Source organism: Malus domestica, chromosome 02, assembly GCF_042453785.1.
Source record: "Malus domestica chromosome 02, GDT2T_hap1".
NCBI classification, from domain to species: Eukaryota; Viridiplantae; Streptophyta; class Magnoliopsida; order Rosales; family Rosaceae; genus Malus; species Malus domestica.
This window is the reverse complement of record NC_091662.1, coordinates 26947230-26961563: the sequence shown is the minus strand read 5'-3', so window position 1 is coordinate 26961563 and position 14334 is coordinate 26947230. Positions and strand designations below refer to the sequence as shown.

At 35.9% G+C, this 14334-nt stretch overlaps 1 protein-coding gene across 1 annotated transcript; it reads right to left on the bottom strand.

Moving 5' to 3' along the window:
* Positions 1-7042: 7042 nt before the first annotated feature.
* Positions 7043-10295, bottom strand: LOC103431622 (probable LRR receptor-like serine/threonine-protein kinase At3g47570). Its single transcript, XM_008369789.3, has 2 exons — positions 7583-10295; positions 7043-7440 (listed from the first exon to the last, which is right to left on the bottom strand). The coding sequence occupies exons 1-2, from the start codon at positions 10284-10286 to the stop codon at positions 7061-7063; spliced, it is 3084 nt and encodes a 1027-aa protein (XP_008368011.2). The 5' UTR covers positions 10287-10295; the 3' UTR covers positions 7043-7060.
* Positions 10296-14334: the final 4039 nt, after the last annotated feature.

The window sequence follows — 14334 nt, the reverse complement described above, 5'->3', positions numbered from 1 at the left end:
CTTGTGTGTCCTGGATTTTCTACTCCTGATGTACTATTTTCTTCTGCTGGATTGCATTCTACTTCCAATTCTAATAAATTATTATATTCTTTTGATCCTAAAATATGTTCCACTCCTATTTCTAAGATTAAAATTTTCATTTCTTCGTCTGAAATTTTATGTAGTCTTAAATCATGTCTTATATTTTTCCAATTATTGTTCTTCATCGAAATGATCAATATCTTCTATAAGTTTATCTACAATATGATCAAAATTTTGTTCAACTAAATTAATATCTAAATTATCAAAAGCCATATGTATACTCTCATTTTCGATCTCACTCTCATTCTCTTCTATTTTTTCTAGTTGCTTATAATTACTAAACCTAATTGTTGCTTGACCTGTACTAGTTTCATATATTTGTACTTTATTTGGTTGTCTATTTGGTGCTACTTGTAGATTAGACAATGTCCACTGAGTTCCTTCTAAAAAGCTATTATCTATAGGTTTTGCTTCTATCATATTTACATGTTTACTGCGAAATGTTTGAACTAAATTTTGAAACTCTAAAGTAAACTTATGTTTATATCTATCAGACACTTTACCTATATACATTAAACTAATACGCAAACTTTTATACTCTCATTTCATATTATAATTTTTTGTTCTTATGCTCACTTTAATATATTTACCAAGTTTGAACTTAAGTCTACTTCAGTTGTTGCTATTGCTGCTTGTTGGTGATTATCCCATCTATCATCATATATGTATACTAAAGCTTTTGTGCCCATTTGTGCTCTGGTTAATCCTGCTATTCCAATTAATATTGTTCCTATATGAATCTGACTAAAATATGATTTTCTCAAATGAGTAATTGCTTCTTTACTAATTAGATTATGTGTGACTTCTTTATCAATACAGATAACTTCATGTTGACTGATACTACTTACAATTCTACTTCTGTTTTCAAATAAACCTAATTGATACAAATTATATTTATTTTTCTGTGTTCTCTCAAAACCTCTGCGAATAAATTCTTGTGCTTTTTCTTCATTTGGATAAATATCTTCTGCTCTAACTTCTTATTTTCATTTTTTCCTAAAGAGTTCCATTTTCTATTATCAAAAGGATTTAGCTTAGGTCTTCTATTATTATTTGCACTCAAGGTTAAATTTTCTAATTTATCTAGTAAGGATGGTGGAAGTGATGAAGATGCGTTATGTAAAACTTGGTTTATTTCTGCTATTTGTTCTTCAACTTGATCTAATTTTTCAGCCAAACTTAAAACTAATTGAATAATCAAATTATTTTGCCTAATGGGAATATTGCTACTGGATACTTGTGTTGAAAAATCTGTTAAACCTACTGGGTCTTTATCTAACTTACTAATTTCTTTTAAAGCTTGAATATATTTTCTACTAGTTCTAGAATCAGTTATTAAACTAATAATTTATCTATTTTATTATGCAACTTATCTACTTGTTCACTTAACTCTTTTTGTACTAATTGAATTTTTTGAACTTCTAATTTTAGTTGCTCAACTATTTCTAATGATCTAAGTTCTACTTGCTTCGGCTTACTATCTATGAGATCAACAAGCTCTTTTATCTCTCTTTTGCTAGGAAATCTTTGAATATTTTTATTATCTTCTTCTAACTGAGATGAAATATCGTCTAAATTTTGTCTAATTATTTTTATGGAATTTTTCTGAAAATGCTCTAACAACTGGTTTAACAAATGATTTTGCTTATTATTTTCTAATTTTATATTTTCTGCTTGACTAATAATAAGATCTACAATACTATTGGCTTGTGAATTTTCTTCACTATGCAAAATATGATTATGCTTTCTTGATGGAAAATAACAAACTAAACCATTTTGGTCTAAAGTTATTTTACTTTTTTGAGGTTCACTAATTTCTAAATTAAGATAATCTATCATAAACTATAGTCTACCTTTCTTTAGAGTTACGGCTAACTGGTTTCTTAGAAACTCTCTTTCTTCTCTCAAGGTCTCTAAAACTTGATCTGTTATTTGTTTTGCTTCTAAAACTTTATGCTGTACTTCTGTGTTATTATATTTACTAATAAATGAAGGATGTTCAAGATAACCAAGATAAAACTTTTGCTTCTTCAAAGTAATGATAATTCTTTTGGATATATATGCTAATCTTCTCTTTATGCTAGTTATAGTTGGATGTCTGGGACAATAAATACCTGGTAATTGTGGTTGACAGGGTCTACATGGACAATAATATCTGTTGTTCATACACAATAAACAAATATGATATCAGTTGTATCAATGACTTCTATCCTCAAGGTACTTTACTATCAAGGTACTTTACTATTATAATTATACTATTAAAATGCTAAACTAGGCTCTGATACCAAATTCGCAACGCAGGCTCGGTTAAATAGTCGGATGACCATTATAACAACTAGACATAAAACCTTGCACATGGAACTCGACATGTTTCAGCATGACGACCATTCACAGTACAAGTATAAGGCCTTAACGGCTAAACTTAGAGGTACGAAGAACTCAAAGGTACCCTGGTTAATGTTCAATTATTTGTATGGCAAGCATTTAACTATAACAAAGTGTTTGAACAAAGTATGATCGCCAGTTTAGCAGGTTAATAATATAACTACAATTGTGTTTCCCTGTTTTGGACTAGAAGTCTAATTAAACAAACACACTAAAGAAAGAAAAGAAAACTTACTTAAGACTTGGAGATTACTTGAATATGTACACTTGTACTTTTATTGATATATGGAAAGTTTACAAAGATAGTTGTTTACAAGAAAGTGTTTACAAGGAAGTGTTTACAAGGATGCTATGAAGACTAAGGATGCTTGAAAGTATGAAGATGGTGTGAGTATGAGAGTGGGGTGTTCAGGTGTTGAGTGGTTGTGTTGAGCTAAAGGTGTCTTCTGCAAGGGAGGAAAAGCTCCCTTATATACAAAAGCTGATTCCTAAAAAAAAACAAATAACTTTCAATATTTACAATTTTTTGAATAGTGACAACACACTGTTTCTGAAAGCTGTCAGCACTGTTTCTGAAAACTGCTGAAAGCCACGTGAATCCATATTGTCTTGGTTGTTGCAATGTTTGCCACCTTAACTTTGCCATGCAAATTTTTTCTGAAAGTGTCACCTTCATTGCTGAGCAATCTTGTATGCATGTGTGAAGGGCATGATTGGCATTTTTGCTAAATTTTGTCCTGATGATTAAAAAGAAAGTTTTTTGGGTGTTTGGTTAGTTTTCCATTCTTATTTTTGTTCCTCATTATACATAACTATATGATCAAAATATCTTTGATTCAAAGACTAACATTTCCTTTTGTGTATATCCTGATTTCTGATGTAATGCTTGACATTAAGCTTTGAAACAATCATTGGTCACAATCCTATAAAACCAGCAAAAGTAATCCATGAGCCAAGTAAAAGTAATTAAATACTAATAATTTAAGTTATGTGCGAAGGACCTAACGTAAGTCTAGACTTGTATCTCAGTGGTAAGATTAGATATAAATGTTGAAATGCATCTCTAAAACCAAATAATTAGTGGGGAAAAAAAGGTGAATCACTTACCAAATGCCCTGAGGAGAAGTAGAGTTAGAGAATGCGGGTTGGAGAGTCCGAGGGAGGCAGAGAGAGATGAGAAAGAAGGGAAAGAGAGATGAGAGGGAAAGAGGGGGTGTGGGGGGGGGGGGGGGGGTTAAGGGGAAAGAGAGAAAGTGGGGTGTGGGGCCATAAGTTTATGAAAAATAATAAAGAAAAAGTAATTGTATCCTTAGACGTCAAATACAGGCACAATAATATATTTGAGTCCACTTTTTTTTATCCAAGTTGTCAGAAAATGTGTTTGTGCCCATTTTTCTTGATATCGGGCACAATATGTAGTGTCCTTTATTGAATGGGCACTGTTTTAATTTTTTTTTGTGGAAATAGACACAAATCCCTCATTTGTGTCCTTAATTTTGTATCCAAAGGCCATTTTTTTTTGTAGTGACTCGAGATTTATTAATTTTTGAACATCGTTGGGAAGGGAACTAGAGTGCGCCATCGGTTGATGTAGTTGATGACTGGCTCGTCCTTCCATTGCTTTGTACTTGTGAGCTCTATCATACTGATGGTGTGACAAGTACTGTAGAAATAGTTCAAGAATTCCCACTCCATTTGACCCCAGCTGTTAATGGACTCGGGCTCTAGGTTTGTTTACCAATCGAACACTTTCCCCTTTAGAGAGTGGACAAACTACTTCACGAGGTAGTCTTCTTCCATCTCCGTGTTGTTGCAAGTCTCGACGAAATGGGCAACGTGCTGCTTTGGGTTCCCCTTTCCATCGAACTGCATGAACTTAGGCGGCTAGTACCCTATCAGCATCCGCAATCCATCAATTGGCCTGGTGAATGTCTTCGGATACAACAGTGTATCCCCTGAAGTACCTTCCACCTATGCTCAGATGGTGTTTGCAATTATGTCCTGGAGTTGCTGGATGGAAATAAAGCCCATTGATGTAGCTTTAGTCTCTGGCTTCTGTTATTCTCTGGCCTTGTCTACCTGACACTCATCTTTCTTGCCAGACTCCTGGGCATCTTCTTGGGGTTGGGACTGACTCTTTTATCATGTTGTGCCTCCAACCTATCCATGAGCATGGCAATACGTAGGTCATTTTATTCGATAGTTTTGGTCAACCTTGCGATCGCCTCATTCATCTGAGCTAGCTATTCTTAATGGAGGTGGTGTTGGTGGTCATAACCTGTGCAACCAAAAGATGTGACTCTCCTACAAACATCAAGGGTGTTGGCGAAGTCCCAGTGTGGCGGTTGCTAGTTGGCAATCTATGGTAGGTTTATGCACTTGAGTTCGTGTCTAAAGCTAATGATAAAGAGCTCTCCTATGAACTTTTTGACACGAATGAACCTTGCTTGCCACTTCATGTGTCCTCGTGCGTGCCCCAGTAACATGCTTCAGTGTGCTCAATGAGGGCAGACTAATGACAGACTCGCTCCTCTGATGCTCTCTTTGCTCCCTTAGCCGCATCAACTTTGAAGTGGCATGTTGAAGCGTGGCGACTACCTCTACCTTGCTTCGAGTCATGGCACCCACAGATTCTCCACTTGCAGCAAAAATGCTGATGCTCCTTCCCTTAGTCGCGAAAGCAACTTGCCCTTTCTTGGAAGCCATCAATTTCTAAGTGTTTTTTTGTTGAACGGAGAAAGAGATGAGAGGTAGAGATTGTCCCACTGGGTGTGCCAAATTGGTAAACACAAAAATCTATAGCAAATAATGAGATAACGCGTGTACATAATAATTGTATCGTATTAATGAGTTTAGGGTCACAATCTGTTTTTACAAAGTTTCCTATGATTCTATCTCCAAAGAGGTGTAGATGCGTGTTGTTGATCCGAGGGTCTGGATGACTTGACCTCAGATGAACACTTGTCGTAAGGATTTGGCTTGCGGCAATGGAAAAACCGGCACGGGTAGTAGTGCTTGATGATTCTTCAAAGGTTTGATGAAGAACGTAGAGAACTTTCTGAATTCTTCTAAGGGTTTGGGAATTTGGAGAATTTGGATGCCTGAGAGCTTCAGAGTTTTAGATTTTTAGCGTCTTGGGCGTGAATGATTTTATGGGCGGTTTCCTTTGTCTTGGAGCCTTATATTTATAGACTTTCAAAGCCTTGCCTAAGGATAAATTTGGCCTTGACCATGGGCTTATTAATTGATGAAATAACCAAGACTTGATTTGTGTCTTGATTCCTGATTTGACTTCATAAATTAATATTTGATTTAAATTAATATAAATCAAATAAATCAATCGTTTAAATTGATTAATTTGTTTAATTTAAATTAAAATACAAAATCCCTTTCTGCCAGAAGTTAACATGTGTCCTCTTGACAACTCGTCTGGTTTTGATAAGTCACATGCTATGTGTACAATTTGTGAGACACATGGTGCATGCCATATGGCCATGTAAGCCCTGTTGTGTCGATATTTAATCCGTTGGTGAACATAATTTACATGTCTACACTACTCCTTTTTCCTTTTTCTAAGTTTTTATCCCACTAGGTTTTGCCTAGAAAGGTTTTTAATGAGGCACTAGTTTTGGTCTTCTGACCCGGCAGTAACGACCATACGTCACTTAAGACATGCCTGAAATCAAGGAAGTCCTCCTAAAGAGTTTGTTGTTCTAGGGGGAGAAATCCCTAGGAGTACAAAGTTTCTCTCACGCCGACTATCGGTTTTTATCCCTACTTAGGTTTTCTGGATCATCCCTATAAAGAGCATACATGGAGTTCTTGTGATTACCCAACTGAGAAATTCGTAAAAGGGGGAGTGTTACTAGACATTTATGTCCATCCACTAATTGGTGATGGATAGGCCATTGATAGTTGGTGATGAATTGGCAATTGATACCTCAAATGAATAGGACATTCATTCCTCAGTTAACTACTGTAACCATCATAGTTGAGTTTTCATCAACCTAGGGTTGGAATTTTAAATCGAAAAACTGACGGAACCGAACTGGACCACACACATCACCTCCAGCGTGGGAATGTATACACACAGACCAACTCAGCTGCAAATGAACTATGAACTTGGGATGTAAGTGTAGAACTTTGTCTTGTAAGAAGATAAGTGCGATGCGCCCACAACCAGAAAGTAGCAAGAGATCTTTTGTCTCACATAATTATTCAAATCAGACATGATAAATGAGTTGCTTAAGTACAAATTTTGAAATAATGAAGGTGGAATAGGCTTAACCTTTTTATTTTTTCCTTCATACCATCGAGGTTTCTTGAACAAAAAAGAGCGAATGTGGTAAGTAAATTTTTAAGTGAAATAGAAATGACTGAGAGATTATTAGAACATAAGTGCATATATGGACTACTATAGAACACGATTTCATAGAGGAGATCATCCATCAACGGGTGATGCACTTGCCTGCGAACAACAACAACAACAACAGAAACATATTCTATTAGCTTGGAATTCTAGCTAATAATGTAAAATCGAACTAGATATACAAGGAAGCAGTACTTACATGGTCAATTGACATATTCTATTAACTCAAAATTTGTTTCTTATACGACACAGCTCGGCCACAACATCAGAAATATCCATCCGTTCTCTAGGCAACTGGGCAGAACAAGCAACACCAATTTCTAAAATTGAAACCAAGCAGCTTTCTTCAATTTTGTTACGATTGGTTTGTCTATCTTGATCCAAGCGATTGTTTACGCTCATATCCCCTTCGAAGCTTTCTAGAACAAGAAGAGGATCGACAATCTCTACAACTTTAGGCATAGCTGCCTTGACAAAGTTACGAAGGTTTGACGTTCCCTGAAACATGTTATCAGTTGGTCTTTTTCCAGTGAACATTTCCAACAAGAGGACACCATAACTGTACACATCACCTTGCCTCCAGACTTCATGTCCCACACCGTACTCTGCATTTGCACAATTGAAAAAAAAAAAAAAATTTCTAATTTTTTAAGTGCTCAAAAAGGTCTTATGTCATGTTTGAGACAATCAAAATAAATATTAAGAAAGAAAAATCAAGAAATTAACGATGAAAGAAAGCACATTCACCTGGAGGAGTATAACCAATTGTTCCTTTTACTCCGGCAGAGCTTGATTGGTGACTGGAATCATTTTCAGAAATTTGGGGAAGGAATTTTACCAACCCAAAGTCACCTACATGTCCAGTCATATCTTCATCGAGAAGCACATTACTGGGTTTGAGGTCGCAATGAACTATTGACGTCTGGCAGTGATGATGGAGATAATCCAATGCCATAGCAATGTCAATAGCAATGTTCAACCTTTGACAAAACGTTAAGCTTCTCAGCCTCTCATCTGTCTCATCAATTTTTTGAGTTGGATGCAACCATTCTTCCAAGCTCCCATTAGCCATGAACTCATAAACTAAGGCCTTGAAATCGTTTCCACTATAATCGACACCTGAACATGCTGAGAGTACCTTTAAAAGATTACGGTGTCTAATATTTTTCAAGGCCTCACACTCAGCAGCGAAACTTTTGGAAGCTCCATGATGAACGAGGTTGAGTACCTTGACGGCAATCATGGTTTCACCTTGGTCAAGTACTCCTTTATAAACAGACCCAAAACTGCCCATACCAATCAAGTTGGTGGAGGAGAATCCATTGGTAGCTTTTAAAAGACTTCGGTACGACACCTTGAGAAATTTTTCTGAATCACTTGAAGCATGCTCTTTTCTTTCCTTCTTTGAGCAATAAAGGTACAGGAAACATAGTGCAAAAATGAGTCCAAGAAGCCCACAAACGAGAGAGATAACCAGCTTCAAGGTTAGGCTCAATCGTCTCTTATGGGAATGTTGAAATTTGCATTTTGGCAAATGAAACTCAGGTATTCCTCCACAAAGTTTAGTATTTCCTACCAGTGTTGTCGCAGATGCATTCTTGAAAACTCCTTTTGTTGGTACCACACCCTCCAAGTTGTTATATGATAGATCTAGTGACTGCAAAAACTGAAAGCGTTCCAAGAATTCTGGAATTGTGCCTGACAAATTGTTGTGAGAGAGATATAATTCTTCAATTCCTTTCAGTGAACCCCAAGAGGGCGGAATGTTCCCTCGTAAGAGGTTCCCTTCCATGCTTAGATACTCTATCTTTATACAACTCCCAAAACTTGCCGGAATTTCACCAAATAACATGTTGTAAGAAATATCAAAGTACCACAAATTTATTAAGTTTCCTACTTGTTTGGGAGGGGAACCAGTGAACTGATTTTGAGATAAATCAAAAAAAGTAAACCAAGAGGAAATATGAATGACTTCGAATACACTACCACTGAAGTTATTAGACCAAAGAGATAATATGATCAAATTGGGACACTCAACTAAACTTGAAGGGACATTTCCATGAAGGATGTTGTCATTTAAATGTAACTCAGTTAATCCACTTAAATTTCCAAAAGATGATGGAATTTTCCCAGAAAGAGAGTTTGTACCCATATTTATCAAATATAGTTTCTGAAGGCTTCCTATATTGCGGGGGATGTGACCTGAAAGCTGGTTCTCAGACAGCCATAGGCTCTCTAGGTTAACCAGATTCCCGATCCCCATTGGAATACTTCCAGATATCTGATTTTCGGATACAGAGAAGTATATAAGTGAAGAAGACAGGTTAGCTATGCATTGAGGTAACATGCCCCCAAAATTATTTCTGCCAAGCTTCAGGACTTGCAAACGTGTGGCATTTGTCAAATCACATAGAAAGCTCAAGTCATCACGTGCCCCACTTCCAAGAGTGTTGAAATAAAGAAGTAATCGCACAAGCCTGTGTAAATTTCCCAAAGAAGGGACCTTTCCATGTAGTTGGTTTAATGACATTCCAATGTGATACAGATTAGAGGCATTAGACAATGAAACGGGAATTGGTCCACTAAATTGGTTACCGTCAATATCAAAGTATTCAAGATTTGGTAAGGCAATACCTAAGTTTACAGGCAAGGTCCCTTGGAGGCCGCTACCTTTGCGGTTGCTAACTGTGATACTAATGACTCTGACAGAAGATTTATTGAAGATTGATGGAGGAAGAGTACCAGACAACCTATTTTCATCCAATGCAAGAGTTCTGAAATTGGTCAGTTTGCCAAAAATATCAGGAATACTTCCACTCAAACTATTACAACATGCAGAAACTATTTCGAGTGACGATAAGTTGGCAAAAGAATGAGGAACAGTTCCTGTAAGGTTGTTCTCGTGAATTGAGATTAGTCTTAGCTTTGACAAACTGCCGAGCTTCTCAGGAATTTTTCCCACCAGCAAATTGTGACCTAGACGGATTGTCCGGAGTTGAGAGCAGAGTGATAAGTTGGTTGGAATTTGACCGCTGAGTGAATTATTCTCCAGCCATAAATCTTGCAATCTGTGTAGACGGCTGATTTGTGGAGGAATTTGATGGTTGAAGCTGTTATTTGAGAGATACAGTTCTCTCAAGAAACTCAAGTTTCCAACATGGGGTGTTATAGAGCCTGCAAGTTTCGAGGACTCGAGGTCCAAACTTGTTACTCTTTTGTGACGACGACTACACGAGACACCACGCCAATAACAAAAATGGTTGGTTTCGTTCCATGAAGCTAAAACTCCAAGAGGGTCATGAGTTATGCTAGCCTTGACTTCAAGCAAGGCCAGTTTATCTGTCTCATTTCCGGGGAGGGCGAAAGAAGGTGAGCAAGAGTAGTGAAGAATGAGAGCATGCATACAAAAGGATGAGAAAACAAGAGCAGAAATGGAGTTGTAAAGGCCCATGGTGATACTGTTTTGTGCGAACCTTAACTCGCAAATTTAAACAATGGTGGTTGTTTGTCTTGGAGCTTTAGCAGAATCCAATTTATAACCATAGTCACCACTGTCGTAGTGGATCTCAGGGACGGAGCCAGAAATTTATTCTAGTGGGGGCAACCGAAAACAATTAAGAAAACCGTATTATAGTATGATTATATGCAATATGATATTAAGGATGGTTTCAAATGATGATATATCACAATTCCAATGTTACAAAAATTTCAATATAATAGTGGAAAGTGGCAAAGTGATGATAAAAACATAAGTACATGATACACGGGAGATGAGTTTTTTGGTTTGAATGACAGAATAAGAGCACTATTGCTCATATAATATTTGATATGGAGTATAAGTAGGATGAATGTATGTTTGATATTAGATACATATATTTTTTTCAAAGATAATCCGTGTATATTATATAATTGTAGTTTACAATTAAACAAACGAATTACTTGAGTGGGGACATTTGCCCCCAGTGAGCCTTCATTGACTCCGTCTGTTACTATGGCATGGTTGAATTTCCCAGAAGAAACTATTGAAAGTGAAAGTTGACAAATGACTTGTAGTGCGTGTCAGTTCAGTCGACTTGACTTTGACCGAAGGTTTCTGAGACTTGGAGCAATGGTGCATGATACAAACTCGAGACCCATATCTTTCCTCATGTGTTGATAGAGATGGGAGTATAGGAGGGCTTCTCGCCACCAATCCAGAGTTGGTTCGACCTCGTTCTCTCTTATGCCGTATACGGCCGATTGGATCATAGTGGGGAAATTAGATTGTTGATCTGGAATCTTGCTTGAACGTGTATTCCAAGCTTGTACGTTAAGAAACAGTGGTAGTTGGTAGACCAGTGATATTAGACCGATGTATGTATGTAAGGAATTTTCCAACAGTAGGAGAGAATTAACAGTACTTGACCCAAGAAAAGGAAGTCTAAGTCTTCGCCTCTACTTTCTCCATCCTTCCTTGAAAATTAAAATTAGATACAAAACTAGCTACAAGATATTTTGGTGTGGTAATTAGTGTGTCGTTTTATCAATTCATGATTCAAATCTGAGAATTCGTTTAATGCTCATAAAATCCTTTATTTTTCTTCTTCCAAACAATGTATTCCTACAGATTATGTCATCTTTGACAAATTTGTAGTGTTCTCGTTTGTTTCGATTAATTGAGTAATATTATTAGTTTTTATAATTCATTTGTTCGTATGGTTTTTGACAAAAACTTTCTCTCATTTTCAACTTAATATCAAAGCAGGTTTGTTCTTTCAGGATTTAATTTGCTTTAGATTGATATAAGTTTATCGCTGTTTGTTTTGTTGTTTGTGCCATATTAGGGGTTCTGTTACTTTTCGGGAAGAAAAAAGAACTAATTATTTGGCATAAAGAACCCATCTATTTTCAGCTTCAACTTCCTGTGTGGAAAATATATTAGCCAAGAAGGAATATTGAGGGTACTATGAATCCAATATCGGAGAAACAAGTGACATTACATGTGTGTATAAGTAATTGAGCTATTCTCTACATTGTCAATTGATTTTCTAGTAGAACCCCAACTTCTTCCATGAATGGCAACTAACTAGTTACTATATATAGCTACTGTTGGAAAAAAAAAAAAAAAAAAAAAAAAAAAAATATATATATATATATATATATATATATATATATATATATATATATATATATGTCCTTTAACATCTCATTGATCAATTATTAATTGTCTATACCTACACTAGTAAAAAAACGAACTCCTTGTGTGACAAAACACACATCATTGTGCAAAGTGATTTTGAGCGATGAAATTTGAAACTTCGTTGCGCAAAATCTTGTGTGATGAAATTTTGCGCGACGAAACACAATTCATCACCCAAAGTCACTTTGCTTGGTGAAACTTTAAAATTCGTTGCGCAAAGTCTTTACAAAAATAAATAAAATAAAAAAAATTTATTTTTTAAAAACTTTGCGCGACGAAATCTTTAGATTTCGTCGCCTAAACCCAATTTATTTCCTTTTTCTTTAATTTTATATTTTAAATTGTAAAATAAATTATTAATGTTTTGTCGCCTAAACCTTATTTATTTAATATTTATTTTATTTTATATTTTATATTGTCAACCTAAAATATTTTCTTTATTTTTTATCATTTTCTTTGCACGACGGATCAACATTTCGTCGCCTAAATCCTATTTATTTATATTTTAAATTGTACAATAAAATTATTTTCTTTTTTATTATTTTTTAAAAACTTTGCGCGACGAATACTAATATTTCGTCGCATAAGCCCTGTTTATTTTATTTTATATTTTAAATTGTCTAATAAAATTTATTTCTATTTGGGCAGGTGCTGAAAATGGAAGCGAGAAATTTAATTTTTCAATTTTTTAAAAACTTTGTGCAATGAAAAATTTGTTCGTTGCGCAAAACTTTACGCGACCAATATTTCGTTGTGCAAAACCCTAAAAATTTGGGTGGGTGCCTAAAATGGAAGACATGATTTTTTTTAAAAAATATTTTTTTAAGACTTTGCACGACCAATCTTTTTTCATGCAAAATCGTATCCTTCGTAGCACAAAGTGATACGGTTTTTAAAACCAAAATAACTCATCCATAATTTTTTCAATTTATCTCTCTAGTTTTCTTACCTTTCGTCTCTTACCCTCTCCCCAAATCCGACCCCCTCTCACACTCAATCTCTCATCTCTCTCTCTCTCTCTCTCTCTCTCTGTCTCTATCTCTTACTCTCTCACTCTCTCTCCTCTCTCCCTATCTCTCAATCACTCTCAATCCTGCCAAAAGGTATTTTCTCTCTAAATTTTAATTTATTTCTCATTAATATGTGTTTTTGGAGTTAATTTTGGGTTTGGGGTTGGGTATAGGGTGAGGGGTGGAGTTTGGGGTATGCCGATTTTAAGGGAGGTTATGCCATTCTTTTTAGGGAAATTTTATTGGAACCCATTCAACCTCTTTCTACACCCAATACAAAAAATATTTTCTTAAAATTCCTAATTCACCCTTTGATTAAAATTGAAAAAAAGAAATTGTTTATACCATATTTAGAGCCTCGTTTTAAGATCTCGTATAAATACTCGGGGGACTTGAATGTAATTATGTGATAAAGGAAGGGGCAAATATGTAATAAGTAAGGAGGCCTTATTCTATAAAAGGACCCCTCACCCTCACAATTAGGGGAGGCCAATTCCTAGGCCCTCTCATCCCCTCTCAAAGCTCTCTCTCCCTCAGATAAATACATAATTAGTGTGGACGTAGCCCAAACCTTGGGGTGAACCACGATACATCTTGTGTTATTTACATTTCATGCAGATTCACGGTTGGATTTACGTTGTTCCAAGACCTCCGGTTTTGTGCATTAACATTTGTCGTCGTCTGTGGAAATCAACACGAAAAGCTATGTCGGTTCTCTTTATTTTTTTCTGTTGGAAATGTGCCCTAAAACCAATCATATGATGATACTTTACGGACATTTAACATGTTAAACTAATCTAGTTTAATATTAAGGGCAAAGATTATTGTTTGAGCCGTCTCATATAAATATTATACGCTTAAACGATAAGTCCAAGGAATATGTGATTGGGAGAATGCGATCTAAAGAAGTTAGATTCATGAGACCATTCTTTCGTAGACACATCCTAAACGTTCCTGATCATAGGATTGCCAATTGGGCATTGACAATCCGTTAAGATCAGTACGTGATGTGTCTTCTCTCAGGGAGAGTGACTAGTCTCGAGTCATTGGTGTGTGTGACATCAAGACAAGTACGTAGGTGCTTAATAAAGAATGAGTTCACTGAACACGATCAATGAAGAGTTCTCATATTCATGTCACATGAGAACTCATGGTTGGGATAATGCAAAGTAGTCATTTGACCTGAGGCATCATAGTTGTCTTGTGGTTAGGTACTTGATCTTTAATTATGTCAAAGTCACCCCATCCGCGGGTGTCCACGGCATCGTCGGGGTTAAGCCACTTAGCCATGGAGGCAAGTGAATGCGCAA

Bases quoted from the DNA above. Each gene is read 5' to 3' on its own strand.
- LOC103431622 (XM_008369789.3), bottom strand. From the start codon at position 10,286: ATGGGCCTTTACAACTCCATTTCTGCTCTTGTTTTCTCATCCTTTTGT. The intron at 7,441-7,582 runs GTGAATGTGCTT...GTGCAAATGCAG, and splicing joins AATTGGTTATACTCCTCCAG to AGTACGGTGTGGGACATGAA.